General features: G+C 44.0%; 1 protein-coding gene across 1 annotated transcript; it reads right to left on the reverse strand.

Moving 5' to 3' along the window:
• Positions 1 to 173: 173 nt before the first annotated feature.
• Positions 174 to 19,588, reverse strand: EPHA1 (EPH receptor A1). Its single transcript, XM_003771695.4, has 18 exons — positions 19,442 to 19,588; positions 18,234 to 18,301; positions 15,761 to 16,042; positions 15,197 to 15,605; positions 11,877 to 12,032; positions 11,226 to 11,570; positions 10,923 to 11,050; positions 10,574 to 10,724; positions 8,976 to 9,072; positions 8,567 to 8,625; positions 7,569 to 7,694; positions 4,125 to 4,310; positions 3,757 to 3,818; positions 3,246 to 3,455; positions 2,668 to 2,817; positions 2,162 to 2,355; positions 565 to 720; positions 174 to 421 (listed from the first exon to the last, which is right to left on the reverse strand). The coding sequence occupies exons 1-18, from the start codon at positions 19,521 to 19,523 to the stop codon at positions 343 to 345; spliced, it is 2,940 nt and encodes a 979-aa protein (XP_003771743.1). The 5' UTR covers positions 19,524 to 19,588; the 3' UTR covers positions 174 to 342.
• Positions 19,589 to 22,554: the final 2,966 nt, after the last annotated feature.

Here is a 22,554-nt window from a genome sequence, read left to right on the forward strand (position 1 = left end):
AGGGGCAGCAGGCCCCATTAGCATGATAAAGGGGTACATATCTACCCTAAACTACTTATTTACAAAAATATCAGTTGACATTGGGACCTCCAAACCCATCTCTTAGCCCCTTCTTGCTGTTGCCCATAACTCTTATCTACCTGTCTCCAAGTATAAAACAAGACAACAACCTCCTCCCTCAAAGCATAGGGTGTAATTCCTCCATAGGAGGTGTGGGAAAGAGCAGCACCAAAAACATACATGATCCAGAATAAGGGATGGGGCATAAAAAGATCACATCTTCAGCAAGATCTGCTGAAAATAAGCATCATGGATGGGTTTCAAATTTATCCTGTCCACAAATCAGTCCTTGAAACCTTGGATACTGCAGAGAATTCGCTTCTGATGTCCAGGCTGGGTAATTCCCATTTGCTTCAGGTCCCTGTCAAGAGTGAAAAGAACTGATTTTCTGAAACCAAGACACAAAGGGCCCCTTCCTTGGCACACCTATCCCTCAGTAGTCATTCCAGGACCCATTTCCTAGTGTCCACTTGTCCCTTCCCCTGTACCCATTTTTTTGCTTACTCAGCATTCAGCTCGAGGACACATTCCATAGTGTCCAACCCCGCAGATCGGAAGTGCAGTATGTATCGTTTCATGCGGATAGAGTCCAGCCATTCAGAGACGCTTCGGTACGGAATCCCATCTGAGCCACTTACACTTGGCAGCCTAAGGGTAACCCTAGGAAGAGGAGGAATATACTTGTCATGCTCCTGGAGATTCCAAGGCCTGCCTTCCCTGCTCTTTCTACAGTTTTCCCCTTTATTGATCATTTCATAATTAGCTCTCAATTTTATGTCTGTGGAATATTCATACAGCACTGTTGGAATATACTCCAGCTTTCTAGTTCCCTTCCTAGCAAGTATGTGTGTATGTGTGAAATACTAAAATAATGGCAAAATGTTGTATAACCCATCTACAAATCTGGATAATCTTTAACATGGTATATAGCTTGCCAACATTCAATTGAGAAAAAGGATCATGGCCCTCTCCTAACCTCAAAGTTTTACTGAGTTGATACCACTGGAGGGAGAGTGGAAGCAGACACTGGGTGACCCATCAGACCTGCAAGCAGCTACTGCATCCAGAACTTAGATGACAGGAAATGTGAAGTCAAGTATTCTTGACTTTTGGTGGTGTGGCCACTTGGCTCTGAAAGTTGCTTGTAATCTATCAATGTTGTTGTTTGATAGGCTGATTTATGGAAAAGATTATAAATTATTTTGTTTACCTCAAAGTGGAAGTTAGAGGAAGGCAGGTTTTGGCTCAATAGAGAGAAAAGCTTCATAATGATGAAAAGTTGTTTTAAAAGGGCTATCTAGGAAGCTCCCCAACACTGCACAGCTTTAAGCAGAAGCTGGATGAACATTCTTGGATGATGTAAAGTGTTTGGATCAGATGACTTCTAAGATCTTCCAGTTTTTGTTATTCTATAATTACAATTTCTGCTTCTTCCTATCCCAACTGACACCCATGTTCCATATGAAGGACTTTCCTGTATTGTTAGCTAGAGCCAGAAGTCATTAGAATGTGTAAGCCTGCCAGGAAAAAGACAAATACATTCCAAAAAGATAGACGAGCAGTCCCCAACTTAAACAGGGTGTGTTCCAAGAGTTTGTTTGTACATTGATTGTTTGGAAAATGTTTCCCTAGAAACAGTGTTAAAGGGTGGTTAAGTTTCCAGGCTAGCACACAAACGTCCGTTTAACTCATGGTGTAGCTGAATGATATATTACAGACCTGATTCACATCTATAATTCTGTAAGAAAATGGCCGCACTGGTAGATGAATATTCATATCCAGTAGTTGTCTATAGAAACATTTATGATTGCTAGAAGTATCTCTGATATTGGCTGCTTTTCATAGATGATCAAAAACTTTTAGCTTATATTTCAAAAGTTTGCTGTGCATTTCCTAACCTCATCAGTATAAAATTCTGTAACTGTAGGCAGACATATCATTTGACTTCTGAACTTATCTACAAAATGATATAGATGATTAGAGGGACAGATGTGAGAGCTGAGGTAGATCTATATAATTCCACTCAGTAAATCTTGCTGAGTATTATCTATTACTGGACTAGCCAGCTTTATTCACCCCCTTAGAATTCCCCATTGGTTACCGAGGGTCAAAGTTGGCAATAGTTCTCAGTGTATGGGGGCTGGCAAGTAAATGTTCTAGCTGTGTTTGAAGCTGTCGGAATCGTGGTCTGCATGTTCGATCATAAGCCCAGCAGCATTTCATGAGATCGTACAATGGGGCAGGGCAATCAACTGGAGGAGGTAGGCGATAGCCATCTTCAATGCTCTTCATCACCTGAGATGGAGAAAAAGGGATTGGGCAATGGCAGTGGTAGTGGGAAAGGCATGGGATTCTTGAGGAAGGCAGAAGTCATAAAGAAAAAGAGTGAGATGATATATGGTGATGTGGGGAAGAAAGACCCAAAAGATCAGAGATGCAATAGTCCCAAAGCAGGTAAAAAAGCATTTTTTGTGGGAAAACAAGGGAGACATAATGGAGACTCAGGTAGGATGAGGGGGAGAATATAGATCGTAGAGAGAATAGAAAGGGAGAGACAAGAAGTTACCCATCAGTTGAGAATGGTTTTAGGATTGTCCTTAGGCTTACCTCCTGGTTGCTCATGTCCCCATACGGCTTATCTCCAAAGCTCAACACCTCCCACATCACCACCCCAAAGCTCCACACATCACTGGCTGAGGTAAAAATTCGATGGGCTATGGCTTCAGGGGCTGTCCAACGGATTGGGATTTTCCCTCCCTGGAACAGGCAGAAGATACAAAGGTAATGATGATTATATGACATTTTAAGGCTTGCAAAGCACTTCCATGTTGTGTCATTTGTTCCTCACAACAACTCTATAAAGGACGTCCTATTATCCCCACAGATGAGGAAATGGGTAACAGGGATGAAAGTAGTGACGTGGGGACAGCTGGATGGTGCAGTAGATAGAGCACTGGCCTTGGAGTTAGGAGGACCTGAGTTCAAATTCGGCTTCAGATACTTAACACATCCTAGCTGTGTGACTCTGGGCAAGTCACTTAATACCAGCTTGTCCAGGGTCCTAAGTGATGACGACTTTGGGTTCAGGGCTTCCTGACTCTCAAGTTCAGAAGAGAGTGAGAAGGATTGGAACCTGTATATGGGTAGGGACAGGGGAGAATGGGAGGAACACAAAGGTATGTGACCTGGGTTTCATAAGTGCCATCGCGGTCATTATCCAGCAATCGAGTCAGGCCAAAGTCAGACACCTTGCAGCACAAGTTCTGGCTCACCAGGATGTTTCTCGCAGCTAAGTCTCGGTGAACATACCTATGGTCACTCAGGTGGCTCATGCCAGAGGCAATGCCTTGAAGCATGGCAACCAGCTGTCCAGGGGCAAGTGGTTCTTCCTGGGCCTGATGTGGTAGAAGTAAGATAAAGGAGCAATAAACACTTATTAGGCACCTACTATGTGCCAAGCATTATGCTAGGCACCTTACAAATGCCTCATTTGGCTAGATAAGCAATGCTTTCTTTCCCAGGAACTGGGACTATCACCTAGAACTTCCTTTTATTCTTTCCTCTTTCAGTTCTCCGATAACTCCCTGTTACCTTCCCGTACCAACCAACCCACCTCCCACGCAGACAAGCAGGGACAAGGCTGACGTTAGTCACCACTCTCTCCCTAGCCCAATTGATTTGATCGATCCCCCTCACCCTCAAGAAGGCATCCAGAGCCCCATTCTCCATAAATTCCGTGATGATCATAATGGGTTTTCCTAGGACACAGAAAGCAAATCACAGATGGCTTCATTCATGTAATAGATCCTAAAATCTCTGTCTTGCACAGAGGGTTCCCATCAGCCATCTCATCCTGATCTCTTTACCACAAACTCCCAAATCCCTTCACTGCAGCCATCATTTCCATTCCTTTTCATCCCACCATTTTTGGTGACTGTACCCAACCTCCACCCCTAGTTAATTCTCTTTGTACTCCTGGTAACCCATAACCTTTCCCCTACCCCTATATTCTTGGTGATCCAATCCTTATGCCTGCCAACCTCCCACACCCCCTTCTTTCATACTCTTGGTGACCACGCCCTCCAGATGCAGGATGTGCTGGTGATTAAACTGGCTCATGATAGTTGCCTCTCGAAGGAAATTCCACCAATGGCCATCTGGAGATGTAGCTTTCAAAGTCTTGATAGCTACTGTGAAACAGTCTTGACCAGGGATTCTCAGAATCCCTCGATACACTTCCCCAAACTCTCCTGGAGGTGGAGTGGAAGAAAGGAGACATGAGATCAGGCTTTTTATGTTGGTTTTAAATGACAAATTTGTCATTTATTACACTCACTAGCAGTATCTTGCATATATTATATATAGAGATAGGGAATGGATCTGTGACTTTAGTGGGGAACATTCTCTACCAAGGCATAATTGGCATCTCTTCAACTTATAGTCTTGGAGAATTGTTTATAGCAATGGGAAATTAAGTGATTTGTTCAGGGGCACACAGTCAATATATGTCAGAGGCAGGACTTGAACCTTGCCTTGCTGTGGGAGGCCAGCTCTCTGTTGAGCATGCCAGGCTGACTCTTGCATAACATAAGTTGTTACTGACACAAAAACAATATGGGATGACTTCCTCAAAACCAGACGGGCGCTTTGCCAAGATCCTGGGTCACTGAGAAAAGTATTTGTTGTTGTTCAGTCTTTTAGTTATGTCCAATTCTTCATGACCCCATTTGGGGTTTTCTTGGCAGAGATACTGGAATGATTTGCCATTTCTTTCTCCAGCTCATTTTGCAGATGTGGAAACGGAGGCAAACAGGGTGAAGTGACTTACTTTGAGTTACGTAGTTAATCAGTGTTAGATTTGAACTCAGGAAGATGAGCCTTCCTGATTTATTGAGCTACCTATTGGTGCTCTTCAGTATACCATCACCACCCTGACTTTTGCATAACATGGTTGGTTGTTATCCTTTGTACTTGAACAGGACAAAATGACATCCCTGTGTTAGAATCAAGTTACGGCGTGTGGGACTGTGGCTGATCAGACCGATACGAGCTCAGAATGCTCTGCCACAGGTCGGGCACAAATAGGCCATATGAACACTGGGGGTGGCGTCTCTAAATTTTGCATAATTTGGCTTCCTTTGGGCTAATACAATTTTGTTTTATGAGCACAGCATCTTCTCTGACGAGGGCACGCCATGCTGGGTGGTCCTGTGCCAGTGTCTGCCATGTCATACAAACTAAAGTTTTTCAGAGAAACCTTGGATAGCTTTTTCTGGCCACTTTGTGAATGCTTGCCCTGTTTGAGTTCTCCATAAAATAATATTTTGAGCAAATGGACATTTGGCATCCAAACAACGTGGCCAGCCCAATGGAGTTATGCTGTCTGTAGAAGAGTTGGAATGCTTGGCAGTTTACTTTGAAAAAAGACCTTAGTGTCTGGTATCTTATTCTGCCAGGTGATCTTCAGAATGGGAGCTAGGTGACATAGAGAGCAATGGACTTGGAGGCAGGAAGACCTCAGTGAAATATTGCCTTAGTGTAATCCTGCCTCAATTTCCTCATCTTTAAAATAGGAATAATCTCATCTACTTCACAAGATTATTATCAGGATAATATATAAAGTCCTCTGCAAACCTTACTAGCTATTGGGTGGAAGTCTATGCATATAATGTCACTTTTTTGAGAGAGGATATATTGTCTTTGCTTAATTTTTAAATTTTTTTTTAATTTAAAAATATCCGTTATAAGGGATAGCTCTTTGGCTGAGGATTGGGGGATATGGGAAGAAATTTTGATAATGTAGAAACAAAAGATATTAATGAAAATCCTTTCTCTCATAATCCTCATTAGGACTAAATCATTTTTTAATTCAGGGGAAGTCTTTTCAATAGACCTGGGTATTTCTTTATACACATACTCCCTAAGTGTACATATTTCCATTTGCCTACTGATAACTGATTATATGAGCAATAAATTTCATTATATATGTTTGTATACACACATAATATATATATGTATGTGTGTTTGCATATCTATCTACATTGCTTACTAATACCCCAAATCCCTTTGATGAGAAATAAAAGGCTTTAAAAACACTGACTACCTGTATGACCCTAGATTAATTCACTTAGTCTTGACCTCAGTTTCCTCATCTGTAAAATGGGGATAACAAATCTACATTATAGGATTTGTGAGAATCAAGTAAAAGAACATGCAAAGCACTTTGCAAACTTGAAAATATAGTACAAATGTTGCTATTGTTGCTAATAGTTTTATCCAAATGAAAAACACTGGCCACATGGTACAATGGAAAGGGTTCTGGCTTTGGAATCAGAGCATCTGGTTTTGAACCCAGTTCTCCCACTTACTATTTTCATGACCTGGCACAAATCATTTGACCTCTCCAGATCTCAGTTTTTTTACTTGTGGAAAAATGAAGGGTTTGGACTAGGTGCCCTCCCAGATTAAAATGTACTGAGGGGCAGTGGGGCAGGGCGGGGAGGCAGAAAACTTCACCTGACTTACAATTTTACCCCCTTACAAAGAGAAGGCAAATGTAAGTGTGTGACTGGATTTAGGGAGCTCTTCTTTTTATGATATGTGAAAAGTTAATAACAACAGTAAATCACAGCTAGCATTTATATAGTGCCTATTATGTATCAGATTATGTGCAAAGCATTTTAAAAATATTGCATTTGATCTTCACAATCCTGGGAAGCAGGGGTTATTGTTATCCCATTTTAACATTCAGGGAACTGAGACAGACAAGTTAAATGACTTGCCCAAGTTCACACGGCCAGGAATGTATCTGTGATTGGATTTGAATAGGTGTCTTCTTGACTCGTACTTCAGTGCTCTATCTACTTTACTACCTCACTGCAGATTTAAACTCAATGGACTCTGTTGTAAAAGCTGTTCACTACCAGAATTTCTTAAAGGAAGTTTCACTCAACACATTTATTATATATAGTTCTTCCTATGGCTTAGTTACAGTTTCTCTCAAGGAGAATGAACACACTTATTATATATAGTTCTTACTATGGCTTAGTTACAGTTTTTCTCAAGGAGAATGACCTCAGAGCTTATTCTTGCTAAAAGAATTCATTCGGAGGAGGGATGTGGGAGACTATTATTATTTATTTGTTTATCTGATTTTTTTGGTGAGGCAATCAGGGTTAAGTGACTTGCTCAGAGTCACATAGCTAGTAAGTATCTGAGACTGGTTGAACATGATCTCCTGAATCCAGGGCTGGTACTTTCTCCACTGAATCACCTAGATTGGAGGTGGTAAATTTCTGAAATAATGGCCAAGAGAAAACATCCCCATCCCTTAAGAGATGGGAGCCAAAGCAGGATAGTACAGTCAGTTTCATGTCACCAGGGGTAGTTTTGAAGGGCACAAGTACATTTGTGTGGATGTTTGCTGAGAGGAAGCTGAGGATGAATAGGAAGGGCTATTCAGTGATAGTGATACTGAGTGAATAAGCTGGTGGTAGAGAAGAGCTTACCTTCCCCGATGACTGTGTCAACCGTCAACCAGTTTGGATCGAGCTCCCGTGCAAAGTCCAGCGCACCCTGGGCAGGATCCTCATATGCCTGGAGGTCCACATAGGGCTTCAGCCAGAGCTTATCCTCTGGGATGAAAATGAGGAGAGGTAAGCTAGAGATACTTAATAGGGAAGGGGGTTAAAGAGAATAAATGACAGACTCCTGATCTGAGCTTTTTCTATCCTTTCTCCCACTATGATTTCCTCCAAACAGCCTCTTTGTAGATTAAGGAGGGGGGAACTTCAATTTACCATCATTCTCTGATGTTCTAATGTAAATTTGAACAGTAAATTCGAGGGTAAGATAGCAAAACGACCAGAAGGCCTGGATTACTCAGTTTCCCCTACCCACCAATTTATTCGTCTTGTCTTTTACCGTCTACTGTCCAAATCACCTCCACTACTCATACCTCCCCCACTTTCCCTACCAGGATGACCCATAACCCGGGCTGCTCTCAGCAGCTGGATGGGTCATTATATCTTCCCTCTCCCTGCTTTTTTTTTTTTTTTTTTAAGAGGACCAAGGCTGGATTTCTAATGAGGTCAGTGGGATAAGGTCCATCTGTCTCAGCTGGACATCTCCATACCTCTCCCTGAAGGCATGTACTCCCACCCAACAAGCTACCCACAATGTAGCTGGGGTGAGCTGGGTTGGGGCTGATGGAAGAGGTGTGTGTGTGTGTGTGTGTGTATTGGGAGGGAGGGGTAATGGAGGGTGCAAAAGAGCTAGCAACTAATAGATAATTACACCAGAGCTACCCTGGTGCTACTAGCACAAGATTAATTAAGCTATACTTAATTAAGTAGCAAAACTTGAGAACCCAAGAGACAATCTCAAGTCAGCCTCCCCCCTGTCTCAGAAACTCTAGAATTCTTATATCCCTTTCCCTAGCCTTATTCATTGTCCCCATCAGATTCATTGTCTCCTATGAGTTTACTGCTCCCCATCACTGACTCACCACGATCCCCACCATCAGAAGCACACTCTCGTTGCCCTTTTTGCTTTTTTGTTTTCCTCCTACAGTTTAAGGAAAGCAGAAAGGAAAAGAAAAGATAGTTTGTTACAGTCCTTCACTTCCTCAACTCCCATCTTTCTGTTCTCACACTTCCAGAGAAACTTTTGAGAACAAGTCTGTTCTCTGGGAACCCAGTGGTATGATATATGCCTTCTTCTGGGATAATGGAAATGAGTGTGTGTGCTTGGGAGGCAGGGGTAGTTCTGGGATTTTGACCTGAGTTAATTTACTGGGTATCAGGGGAGAAGCAAGGGGTACGGGGATCTGGAGGAAGAATTAGAATCACTTCTATGGTGTATGGAAACTGTGAGTGGGAAGGTCAGTGGTGAGGGGGGGTCTGTTTTGCTCATACCTTGTGCGGAAGATCAGGAATCCGAGGATCAGAGCCAATGCTAGCAGCAGGCCAAAAACAACAGCCACAATCTCTCCCCCAGACAGGCCTTTAGAAACTGAGGACAAATGAACTGAGATAAAGCATTTTGGAGCCTGAAACTACATGGAGGGCAAGAAAGTAAGGATGAAAAGATGAGATTAATGAGTAGAGACAAGGAAGGCCATTCTGTATTTACTGATGTGGATATGTGGTCAATCACAACAATGCAGAATTGTAGAGTTGGAAGGGAACAGAGTGACTAACAGTCAAATCCATACTGGTGGAAGTGAGGCAGAGGAGAATGATTTCTGTGAAAGGGTCAGTTATTGGTGGGGTGGGGGATAGAGAAAGAAGACTGGTGCATCTATCTAGAGAATAGATAGGGGCTCCTATCCCTAGGATAGGAGGGCTCCAGCATGAGAAAGGTCAGTCATTAGAGTTTGATACATGAGTATGATGTTGATCACAAATTCATTGAGCAGAGTTCTCTCTCTTATTTTCTCTCTGTCTCTCTCTCTCTCTCCCTCCATCCATTTGGGAACTATTTGTGATGTCCTGGAAGCTGTTTGTGGGGGTGAGATCCAGGTTTAGCACCTGAAGCAGGATTGGTCTGTATGCATACATGTATCACATCTGTATATTAGCTATGATATCATTTCTGGGTCTGTTATATATGTTCATGCAGATGGAGGAAGAGAACAAAGTCCTGAGAGATGAATGTATGTGGTCCTTGCTGTAGAGGCTGATGTTTATTTAGAGCAGGGGTCCTCAAACTACAGCCTGCAGGCCAGATGCAGCAGCTGAGGACATTTATCTCCCTCACCCAGGGCCATGAAGTTTCTTTATTTAAAGGCCCACAAAACAAAGTTTTTGTTTTTACTATAGTCCGGCCCTCCAACAGTCTGAGGGACAGTGAACTGGCCCCCTGCTTAAAAAGTTTGAGGACCCCTGGTTTAGAGAGAGTTCACTCAGTAAAAAGGCTAGGACTATGGTATCACTCTTGGAGGCCGGTGCACAGAATTCTGGACACCCAGTCGAGAAGAGTCTGTTTGAATCCTGCTTCAGATACATACTATTATCTTATGCCCTTCAACCCACCTCAAATTCCTCATTTGTAAAATAGTTATTATTATCAGAGCCCTATATAACAGGGCTATCCAAACCTAGAAGTGTAATACATTCACTAACTGTTAGTATTATTGGAAAGAGAGTTTTCATTGGAAAACTGGAGTATATGAGTTGTGTGAAAGAACCAACTCACTGGGGGAGCTGGTGTGAATTTTTTGAGAAGATCCCATTCAACAGAATGATTGTGTATGTGTGTGTGAGCCCTCAGAGCACTGTTTGTTGGTGTGTGGTCCCTGACAGGGAGTTGCTAGCTGTAGGTGGGGCAGGAACTGTTGTGTGTGTTCTTAGAGGGGTCCCTGATGAAGGAGAGGGTGGTATCTTTGTGTGGGCAGAGGTCACTCACAGGAAGGCTGGGGGGTGAGGGGGTGGGCTATAGTTTACACATGTGTAGAGGGCTCACTAGATTTTTGCACATATGTATGATCAATCTTGGGGGATTGATTACTCACCAGGAGGGCTGGTCCGAAACTCATGATCAGGGGAGAAGGGTCCAGGCCCCAGGGGAGTTAATATGCGGACTCGCACCACATAGGTCGTGTCTGGCTGTAGCTCTGTCAGTGAAACTCTGGGCTCTGGTACCATCTGGTACCTCTCTTCCTCCTATGTGGTGGTATGGGCTTCAGTGATTATAAGAACAGGTGAGAAAGGGCTTTGATACATCAATACAGGAGGAAGGACCTCATCCTTTGGGAATTTTTTACTTAGTGAAGGAACAGAATTGATTTGGGGTCCCCACCCTGGACTAGGGATGTGGCTGGGCCTGGATGCTGGGGGAGCTCTGGAGGGGTGAGTTCTGACCTGGTTCAGCACATGCAACTCATAGCTCAGATTTACTCCAGGGCTGCGAGGTCGAGACCCTGCCCAAGACAGTTCCAACCGTCGGGGCCCTCTTTTCACCAGACTCAAGGACAGGCCGGACAGTGATTCTGAATAGTGTTAAAGTCAGCATGTTGGCAGGGGGAGAGACCTTGGAGAGCCCAACAGAGGACTTTAGATTTCTCCTCCATCACTTTTTCTTGACCTTTAATGGTTCTTGACACTCCTCCCTCATTTCTCTTTCCCCAATGTTGCTCTGACTATCCCCTTTCCACGGGCCCTCACCTGCATGTCCGATGCTAAGGCTGAGTGTAGCGCTGGGAGAACCATTGGGATCAAGGTCAGACACCCCATTTCTGGCTTCCACACGAAAGGTGTAGTTGGCGTAGGGTTCAAGGCCATCAATTCGAACGGCAGGCAGGGTGAGTCCCTTGGTGCTAGGAGAGAAGTGCACCTCTGCTCCACATGGCTGGCACGGCCCCTTCTCCGGGGCTCCTCCCTGGCACTGTGCACACTCAACATTGTAGCTCACATCTCGCCGTCCTCCGGAATCCTTGGGTGGCTTCCACTGCAGAGAAAGCTGAGTCCCCGAAAGAGAGAAGCTGATATTTTGAGGGGCCGAAGGGGGACCTATGGGAGGGTAGATAAAATCAGATGGTAGAAATCCCCAATATCAAGACACTCCTACCAGTGAAACTCTGATGTATAACATTCTGGGGTCATGACTGAATAAGGAGACTCCCTTGTGGATTAGGAGGTTTTCTGAAGAAAATGTGGGAGAGAACTGTGGTAGCCCGAGTACATGGAAATTTTGTCTGTGGTTTAGGGGATGACAGGGCATTTACCTGGTTGTTCTGGAGCGGGGAGAACCATTGCCGGGGTACCCTTCATATTACCCTTCCCTCCCTAGTCACCCAGGACACCCACCCCACTCACGTGTGCATGCTACCTGGGGCCCTTCCCCAGGAGTTCTGTAGTGGCCACTCACACAGGTGCAGACTGTGGCCCCCACAGACTTAGCTGTGCTATGGGGAGGGCACTTGAGGCAGCTGGAGGTATCCATCTCAGCACGATAGAAATTGATGAGGCAGGCTAAAGAGAAGAAACAGGAACCCAACATCAGCTTTCTGGATCATGTCACTTTTGTAGGCCGGGGAGACTGTTCTTGAGAGTCACAATGGTGGCTGATCTGAAAGGATCTGGGTCACCAAGTCGTGGAGCTGGATCCATCTCAGAGGAAAGTTGGTTCAATTTTACAGATTTAAAAAACTGAGGTCTGGGGAGGTCAGGGGTCTCATCCAAGGTGACACAATAAAATATGTCAGAGGAAGGCTTTGACTCTAGATCCTCAAATTCTACAGGCCACCTTCTATCTACTGTACCAGACTCTCCAAACTCCTCAGACAATCAAAGCCCTCTAGAACGTGACACTATTTCACTTGTCCAGAAGTAACTTCTATTACTTCTCCACCAAGCACCTTCCACTAAGGCCGGTCAACATCAGTCAACCATGAAAGGTTCATTCCTCTTCTTCCTTGCTTCTCACCTGTTATACTGTGAGGTCCTTAAGTGCAGAGATTATTTTTTGGGACTTTCTTTTTATCTCAGTGTTTAGTACAGTGCCTGGTACATAGTAGGTCCTACATCAATGCTTGTTGACTCGCCTTTGTCTTACTTGGAAGGAATCTCCCCCCTCTTCCTTTCCTATCCAAATTCTACTCATCCTTTGGGGGCCATTTCAAATTCTCCTTCCAAAAAACTTTCCAAAATTAAACTCAGGCCCAGGAGGCTTACTCCCTACTTTTGTAATTCTGTCAGCTTTTCTGTGAAGTTCTTAGAGAAGAATGAATTTAGTTCACACATCATTTTTCAAGAATAAAACTCTTCAGAAATGTACAGGCAAATCACACAACCTTACTTGCCTCCATTTCCTCATCTGTAAAATGAGCTGGAGAAGGAAATGGCAAATCAATCCTATATCTTTGCCAAGAAAATTCCAAATGGGGTCAGGAAAAGCCGGATATGATTCAACAACATCTATATGTGACTCAGTGACCTAGAGGGCAATTTCCTGTTAAGAGTTCCAGGAAAGTTAAATAATGGATAGAAAGGGATGAACATATATCCTTTCTAATTTTGAAGTGACTATGGATGAAACATAGCTGCAGTTATCAATCTTATTTTGTGACGATTGTGTTTCTTTCTGAACAGTTACATCTAAAGCACATTTTTATAAATCTAGCTTCATTTTCTCTCATTTTTTTAGCTTTTTATTTTCAAAATACATGCATAATTTTCAACATTCACCCTTGCAAAACCTTGTGTTCCAAATTTTTTCTCCCTCCCTTCCCCCATCTCCTCCCCTAGATAGCAAGTAATCCAATATATGTTAAACGTGTGCAATTCTATACATATGGTTTTATTTTCTCAAGAGTAAATAATAATTTTAGAGCTATACTGGACTTCATTAAATTACCTCTAAGTTTCCTAGTCCATTATTCTGACTAGCTGGTAAGTCATGTTGACCTTATCATTTCTTAAATATACCTCATCCCTCCACAAGAGGTGGAGTAGGTGATTATTAACAGTGTATGATTTTAACATCATTGATAATTCCCTTTTCCACCTGAGGCCCCAAATTTTGCTGTCAGTTTCATTCCTTTATTTCTGTCTAAATAAAAACATCCTGAGAAGGTTAAGTTGATTTCAGCCATTTGTGCCAGCGTATACATGAGTTTAGGAGCAGCTTGGTGAGGAAGTGGATAGGAATTCTAAGGAATACCAGGATGAGGAGTCTGGAATTTTCTTTCACCATCTTAAAGTCATTGGACATTCCTGAGTATGTCAGTGGCAAGTCAAAATCTGGGTTTTAGCAAGACTGCTATGATGTAGTAAAGCATATAGGATAGCCTGGAAGGGGGAAAGATATTGGAAACAGGGAGACCAGTTAACAGAGTACTGCCACAGTCCAAGAGGGAGAAGGTATGGGCTTCATTTCAGTAGAAGATGGTGGACTTAATAAGTGATTGATAGGGAGGCAGGAAGGAATAAGCCTATATAGTGGATAAAGGACTAAAGAGAGTTGGGATACATGAGTTTGAATCTTGTCTCATTCATATATACCCAGTTTGGCAAGTTCCTTAACCTGATTCTCACTTTCCTCATCTGTAAAATGGACTTAATGGCACTTGCTCTACAGCAGTGCTTCTCAAACTTTTGTTTTCAGTATCTTTAGCCTATTAAAAATTATTGAGGATGTCTCCAAAATGTTTTTGTTTATCTGGGTTATATTTATAGACATTTACCATATTGGAAATAAAAACTATTTTTGAATTTGTAGATCCTCTAAAAGGGTTTTAGAGATCCCCAGGATTCTCTAGACCATACTTTGAGAACCACTGCTCTATAGAGTTGTGAGGATCAAATGAAATATGATGTGTTATGTATATGAATACATATAATATATATGTATACATACACATTTCTTTGGAAACCTTAAAGTGCTATAAAATTATGGGGTAGTTGGGTGGCAAAGTAGATAGGTCCAAATCTGAGTTAAAATCCAGCCACAGACACTTACTAGCTTGTGTGAGCCTGTAAATCACCCAATCCCCAATTGCTCCCCCCCCCCCCCAAAAAAAAAAGTGCTATATAAATGTGAGCTACCATTATTGGTCATCTTAATACTTCAGGGAAAGGTAGAGTTTTAACACACGAGTTCCTATTTCCTATCTCTACATAATAGAGAACTGAATGGCTGGACCTAAAGTTCAGAAGGAAATTAGAGACAGTCAACAGAGTCAGTACTTATTCCTAACCCTCTCTTTCATATTGACCACATGACCCTGGTCTGGTCTGTGTCCCCTATCCATACTTCTATCCTCCCTCTTTGTTTTACGAAATCACAGGGTTTAGAATAAATTAGCAAGAAAATGAAAATGCATAATATTGATGATGAGAATGGAGGATCCAGGTAAGGATGAGGAGAGTGGCTAGCATACACTTATTCACATTTCTATCTCTTTTTAAGGTTTGCAAAGTCTTTTGCAAATAGGACTGGAGAGAGGGAAAAGGGGAGAGATGTGGGAGAGGTGAGAGGAGAAGATTCAGGTACGAAATGATGAGGATGATGGTCACAGGCAGATAGTTGGAGACTTGAGGAGAGCGCAGGTACAAAATTGGAAAGGCTAGTGAGAATTGTCTTGTGCTCCCTCCCTAGCTGCGATCTCTCCCCCAAACGCTCCTCACACCCTTACCGGTACATCCTTCGACACCATTTTCCTCCTTGACCTCATAACCCGGTTTGCAGTAACATCGTCCCACAGGTACCAGCCATTCTCCATCGGGGCTACAGTGCATTCGAGGGGCAGCTGAAGGGCTAGGACCGTACTGGGCATGGGGCAGGCAGGTCCCTGACACGTTAACCAAACCCGCAGGTGCCGGAAGGGTGTTGGGGAAGCGTGCCAGCTTGTGGATGGTCTCAGCACAGCGCTGGTAGAACACACGAACGGCCACCAGGGCCACACAAGCCCCTGGGTTGTGAAAAGCAAGGTAAAGGCCACGCCGAGTTAGGCGGCCCAGCTGGCAACGCTCCACGTTCAGCCGCACGGCACCAGTTTCCAGGTCCCGTATGGTAAAGCTCTGGTCTGCGGCCACTGTAGTTACCTGGAAAGACAAGGGAGTCATGAGACATGTTCTCCGTATCCTCACCCACCAGTCTCATGATTCTCCTCTCTTTGGTAGCCAGGGTTATCTCGGAGATCAGGCTGATGAAACGGGTCAGTTGCTGGACTATGGATGAATAGGATGGATAATGGCACCTTCTGAAAGAGGGGTCGCCGGAGCTGGATGCCCACATCATGGTCACTTTCCATGTAGAAGAGGTTGAATGTCTCCTTGCAGCCCTGTGGTCCTGACCCCCCTGGGAAGCTCTTGCAGTCTCGAACAGTGAACTGAAGCTCAACGTGGACTCGGGAAGCGGCCTCCCCCCGGTAGATCCAATTAGAGCGAAGCCAGTGGTCTGTGTCCCCCCCAGCAAGCACTGGGCAGTCCTGGTACATATACATGGGCGTCCCATTCAACATCTGTTGTACTTCACTCCACTGGAAGGAGAGGAAAGGTGTTAGTGTGTACCTTTCCCTTCCCTCTCACTCTTATTTGTGAAGAAGGATTGGAGTGGAGGGCCCACTATCAGACTCACTCACCCAGGCAGCAAAATGCATCCCTGCTTTAGATGGGCCCATAAAGCTGCAAGGCAGAATATTGAAGGCCCAGGTCACTGGTTCCCCCTCTCCATCCCACCCCACTGAAGAAAGGGCCTCTTTTGCCGGCTGCACTGCTCCTGACTCAGCTTATCAAGAGCAGGTTCAGTATACCCAGTTTGTGGCAAAAGGTTATCCCGTATCACAAGGCTATGAGGACATCGGTAACGTTGGGGATCCTCGCAGGTAAAAGGACACTTAATAATAGTCTCTCAGTGGGACTGCCTAACATTTGAGGAGTTTGTTTTGCAGATTCAGGAACTAAAAACTGGCTACATGAATTTTGGTAGATGGGATTGGTAAACTGAGTGGCAAACTATATTTTAAAAGGCAAATTGGTGGTGGTGGTGATGGGAATGATGGAAGAGGAGGTGTGAAGGACCACAGTAACAACTCTGGGGATTTAGAAAATATAGGGGAGGAGGCTGAGGTCCCTGGGAATAAGTTGGTGTGCTATGAGAGAACTTCAACAAGCAGCGGGCATAGAAGTGGGCACGACAGGGGGCGGGTGGGTTGCCATCTTAGCTAAGTTCCTACAGTCTCAGCTAGAGCTTGCAAAGACTGTCTTAACTACAACATGTCTCCCCTCATTTTCAGCAATAACAAAACAGGAGACAGGGCACACAAACAGATGTTCTGTACTTGCAATAAGTACCCGTCACTAATCGGCTAAGTTGTCAGCTTCCCAAGTGCACCCTGGGAAGCCAGGTGGTTGACTGCTGGTTATTTTTACTGATTTTAAAATTTGGGGTGGGGGTATGTGTGGGATGGACAACTGAAGGAGGAATTCCCCTTGATCTTCTACTCCCTGCAGATCTGTTTAACTGAATAATCTCTTACTTTTCAGTTAAGGATAATTCGTTGCTAACGAAAGAGTAAATTGGGGTTAGGAATGGGGATGAGGTTTGGAGGGGGCGGGAGTTCAAGGGGCTGGTGGGAACCAGTAGGTGGGCCGGTAACCATAGTTGTGGGGTGATTAGCTGGTTTATGGGATAAGGCGCCTATTAGGGCACGTCTCATTCAGGATTTCCTAAGCAGCCCCTCCTGGAGGATACATTATAGTTTAGTCTATTAATTCTAATTACAGGCCACACTGTGGGAGAGCAGAAAGAATGGAGCCAGGACCCTAACACTCAGAAGAAAAGGGAACAGCAAAGCTAGAATGAATAGTCTAGCGCCTAAGAAACTAGAGAAGGTAGCTGCCATAAAATGAAAACCACAACAATGAAGCTCAAAGGGGAAAAGACTCAAAGTGAAAACCCAGGCGCTTTAGCCAGCTGGAGCACCCCTCGAAACTCCCTGCTGTTTTCACTGCTCCATCACCCTAACATAATAGACATAAAACTCTCAAGCTTTACTTCTCCCAGCTATGTAGTCCCCAAGACTCTCCTAGCCCTTGTCCATAGGATCCTGCTTTTCCTCTGATGACCAGGACTTAAGGGTAGGTTGTACATAGAAAATGCATGATTCCCCCTAAGGATGGCATGATGAAGAGTTTAAGAGTCAGGGGACTTGATGGCAGGGAGGGCAGCATGAGTCAAGAGTTTGGGGGTAGGGAAGGAAATGTCATATTTTTATACTTTTTTTTTTAACCTTTGTAAGAGTAGCCATGACAGCAGCCATCAGACAAGCCCAGGATTTTCTTTCACACCTTTCCCTCTCCCATAAATTTTAGATCCTTTAAAGTCTTTACAAGGACCACCTCCTGCTGGCAAATCCACTCCTTCCTCCCACCTCCTCATTTGGGGGAAACAGGAAAGGGGAGGAGCCAACCTAAGTTAAACTATTTAGACAATTCCCATGGGGAGAAGTCTGCTCCCCCCACCCCACCCTACTCACTAGGCTCTGACTCAGCCTCTATTCCACCCCCTTCCCCCCCTCCCCAACACACACCCGACAGCCTCCTCCCTGGGAGACACTTCCAGTTTTTCCTGCTCTTTTCTTTTCTTCCCCCACCCACCAGCCTGTCCCATTTCCCACTGGTCTGGAGCCCTCCCTGGTCCTAAAAGCCCCTCTCTCCCTTGGTACTCACCCCAGTCTCTGGTGGGTCCAGTAGCCAACCTAGCTCTCCTTGTGCAGTGCTGGTGTCTAGCAGAGTTACTGGGGGTGAAGAGGGATGTCAGACCATCTTGGCAATGATGTTTCCCTCCTCCCCTTTCAATTTCTCTTTCCTCTCATCACCCTTCCCCCCATCAAACCTCCTTTTTCTTAAGCAGAACATGGACTAGCAATGAGGAGTATTCATGCCTGTGAAATACACATTATCAAGACCCTTAGAGAGTTTAGGAGAAGAGAAGACAAAATATATGAAGAGCTAGGATGCTGGACCCTCTGCTGGGTTCATAGCCAGAAGAATTCAGGGGTGGAGATTCCAGATTAACTAGATGATAGACCGGATATATAACCCTTGCCCCCAGGGGGACAGTCCATTTAGCTAGGGTGTAAGGTCTGATAGAAAACAATCTCTTCAGCAAATCATTTGGTCTCATTGGACTTCCGTTTCCTCTTCTGTAACTGGACCAGATCTTTGATTCAACTCAAAAAACTTGTAATTCCATAAACTATGGCAGGACTGCATGAGAGTGGCACTTGATAGGCTCTGGCTTTCGGTTTGAGTGGTGATGGGGAAGCTTGGTATAAGGAGCCCAGGAAATGCGGTCTGAATCTCATAGTCCAGGAAAAAAAGGGAGGCCCCACTTTTTTCACTGCACGCAATCAGGATAGCGGTTGGTGGAGTACGTTTGGGAAAGGGTGAAGATCTGGATTCCCAGTAGAGATGCAGGGGTCGTGGAGATCGCACTGGTCAGCGCATAATAAACGATCCCACACAGGGCCTCCCTTCAGTTTCCAGCTCCCACCCAGGCCCGGATTCAGCCCTCCACCTCCACCCCCAAGGTCCTAGTTGCTAGTGGAGAGAGTGAGGGGAGTGACTGACTCCTGCAAGTCACCACATAGGGGTTAAAGAGCAAAGTTTGGCCTGCCAAATCCATAGCCTAGGCTGCCGGGGGTGGGGGAGTGTGTGTCACGGGGAAGGTGTGTGAGGGGCTGCAGGAAGCTCTGTAAAGAATGGGAACAGGGGCTAATGGTCGGAACAGGAGAGTGTGCGCGCGCGTGGTGGAGGAGGATGGTGGGGGACGGGCAGGTGGTCCTCAATGCCCGCACTCCTGGCTAAGGGAGGGGGTTGGGGGAAGGGGAAGACTAGGTGGGAAGAAAAGATCTGCGGCGGAGGGAAGTCCGTACCTTCTTCGGCGGGTGCCCCCGGGGGCAACGGGGCGCAGAGCAGCAGCAGGAGCCCGAGCCCCAGGGGGCAGCGCCGCTCCATGGCGCCGGAGCCGGGACCGGGACCAAGGGCCGGTCACCCGGACTGGAGGAGCCGGGAAAAGCAGGGCGGGGGCGGGGGGCGGTGCCTCGGCAGAGGGCGGAGTCATAGCCTCACCTGGCTCACCTTCTTAAAGGGCCAGTAGCATAGACTCAAAATGCTCCACTGAAATTCATGAGGAAGATAATCATACCTGAATGAAACTACAGATCCATCTAGTGGGAGCCACCTGGAACTGATTAATTGGCAAGCCTAATCCCCAATTTAGACCAATCCTTAACCGGATTTAGATTCCGATACTGCCTCTGATTAACGTTAATCAGAAGGATTCTAATACTTAATCATTAACCAGGATAACAATAATTATTATTGATGATAATAAGGCATGGAGTCTAGACTTTATTCTGTAGTCATACTTAGATGATAGATTTAAAGCTGAAAGCAAACCCCCCTCTTTCCAGCATTTCTCTCTATGTTATTTTTCCTCATTAGAATGTATTGAGGGTAGACCGTATCTTGCTTGTTTTGCATTTGTACCCAGCTCATATCCCCAGTCTAACATAGTGAGCACTGAAGAGATGTTTTTTTTCCCCTCCCTCTCTGTCTCAGTGCCTTAGAATTTCAAATTATTTTGCATTCGTTTTCTCACGCATCTGAATCTCAGAACTACTGGAAGGAGCTGTCATGTAATTACGGGATCAAAGAATTTGCGAAAGTCCTCAGTTTGGAAAGGTCAAGGTCACTCACTGTCTCCTGGGCCATCATCAGTTTTCTTTTCCTTATCTTAACCCTGAACTGTTCATGACTCTGGAGGAGAGTAAAGCTGATGACTTTGTATAGCCCTTCCTGAATCATCTCTGATTCAGACAAAAGTCAAGACATCACCTGCAACCTCCTGATGTCACTGATCCTCTTGGAGAAGGAAGAACAAGCAACAAGTTGGAAGGGATTTTAGTCTGATCACATTTTATAGGGGAGGAAACTGAAGCCGAATTAATGAATTAATAAGGACTGGATAGGTAGTAAGTAGAAGAGTAAGAGCAGAGTTGGATGTGATTTCTTTTTACACTAGGGGTTCTCAAACTTTTTGGTTTCAGGAACCCTTTACTCTTTCAAAAATTATTGAAGACTCTCTAAAGAGCTTTTCTTGTTGTTGTTAATGCAGATTATATCTATTGATATTTGTAGATATTAATGCATTTGAAATTAAAGCGTGTTATTATAAAAATAGTTTTGACCCCTGAGATCTTTTCTCTGAAAGCTTCTTGAGGACTCCCAATGGTCTTCATATCACACTTTGAGGCCTACCGCATTCTACTTTACATATGAGGAAATTGAGCTTCAGAACAGTTGTGATAACTGATAACTGAGGAAGTCTTAAAATTCTTGTGACTTAAATAAAAATCAGGTTTTTTTTTTTTTTTTTATTATTATCACAGCACCCTAATGACTCTGTTCAAGGCACTATAAATGCTTTTCCTCTTTACCTCCACTTCTTGGCTTTCCTGACTTCGTTAGAGACTCAGCTCAAATCCTACTTTCTGCAGCAGCAGGCCTTTCCTAAGTTGTCCCTTTCTCCCTGCCCCTCTCCCCATTTCTGCTGAGGTTATCCACCCTTTAAATTATATCTATTTCTATACACATATAATTATTTGCAAGTTGACTTTTCCATTTGATGGTGAACATACTGTGTTTTGTCTTTCTTTGCCTACATACTGCTTGGCATATTGCTGCAGTTGTTTTGGTTGTGTATGACTCTTTGTGTTACTATTTGAGTTTTTCTTGTCAAAGAAACTGGAGTGGTTTGCCATTTCCTTTTTCAACTCCTTTGAACTGAGTCAAACAAGATAAAGTAACTTGGACAGGGTCACATAACTAGTTAATGTTTGAGTTCAGATTTGCAGTAAGATGAATCTTCCTGACTCCAGACCCAACATTCTATTCACTGTCATATAGTAATTTGACAACTGACTGTTTAAACACTATAAAATTAATTCAACAAGAAATTTGTTAAATACTATGTGTAGACATGTATAAGTCATTAGGTTCACAATCCAGGGGGTAAGTAAGATATGTACAATAATAACTGGAACATAAGGCAATAAGTAGTGGGAATATTTCAAAATACTAGAGGCACTGAGAGAATAGACAACCTATTTCTGGTAGTGAGCAGGGAAGGTTTCTTGGGAGAAATGGCATTTGAGCTGGGCCTTGAAGGATGAGATTAGGGAGGGTGTACCTGGAGGAAGAATAGCATGAGAAGAGAAAGGTGTGGAAAGAGGAAGGTGCAAGGTGTGTTCAGAGAATGACAAACAGACCTGTTTGGCTGGAGTGTGGAGTTCATGCTGGGAGTAGGAGATAGGGTTTGAAAAGTAGGTTGGGGACAATCTACCTGTGGAGGATCTTAAATAGCAGCCATGGAGTCTGGACTTTATTTTGTAGTCATGGATTATAGTCTAGCTTTCTCATTTAATTTATATTTTTAAAATTAGCAAGCATTTGTCTTCCTCCCCTCACTCATCTTGAAAAACCACACATGCATAGTTAAGTAAAACAAACTTGCCTAGTTTGCTACAAACATGCATTGTTGAGTAAAACATAGCCCACTTTGGCCATGTCCAAAAATATGACTTATTCTGTATCTTGAGTCTATTCCTTCTGTCAGGAGGAAGATAATATGGCTCATTGGTCTCCTGAAATCATGGTTGAGAAGAGTCCCTAAGTTTTTGCTATTGTATAAATTGTTTTCCTGGTCCTGCTTCCTTCACTCTTCATGAGGTCATACCCACCTTTCAAAGTTGTCCCTTTCACCATTTCCTATGGTAAGACAGTATTCCATTGTATTTATAGTTTGTTCAGGTATTCCCCAATTGATAGACACCTCTTTCGTTTTTCAGGTTATTACCAACAGAAAAAGAACTCCGTAAATATTCTCTTTCTTATGGATCCTTTTTTTCTTTCTTTGGTGTCTTTGAAGTTATAATGTAGTAGCATCACTGAATCAAAGGGCACATACAGTTTAGTAATCTTTTAC

Source organism: Sarcophilus harrisii, chromosome 5, assembly GCF_902635505.1.
Source record: "Sarcophilus harrisii chromosome 5, mSarHar1.11, whole genome shotgun sequence".
NCBI lineage: Eukaryota > Metazoa > Chordata > Mammalia > Dasyuromorphia > Dasyuridae > Sarcophilus > Sarcophilus harrisii.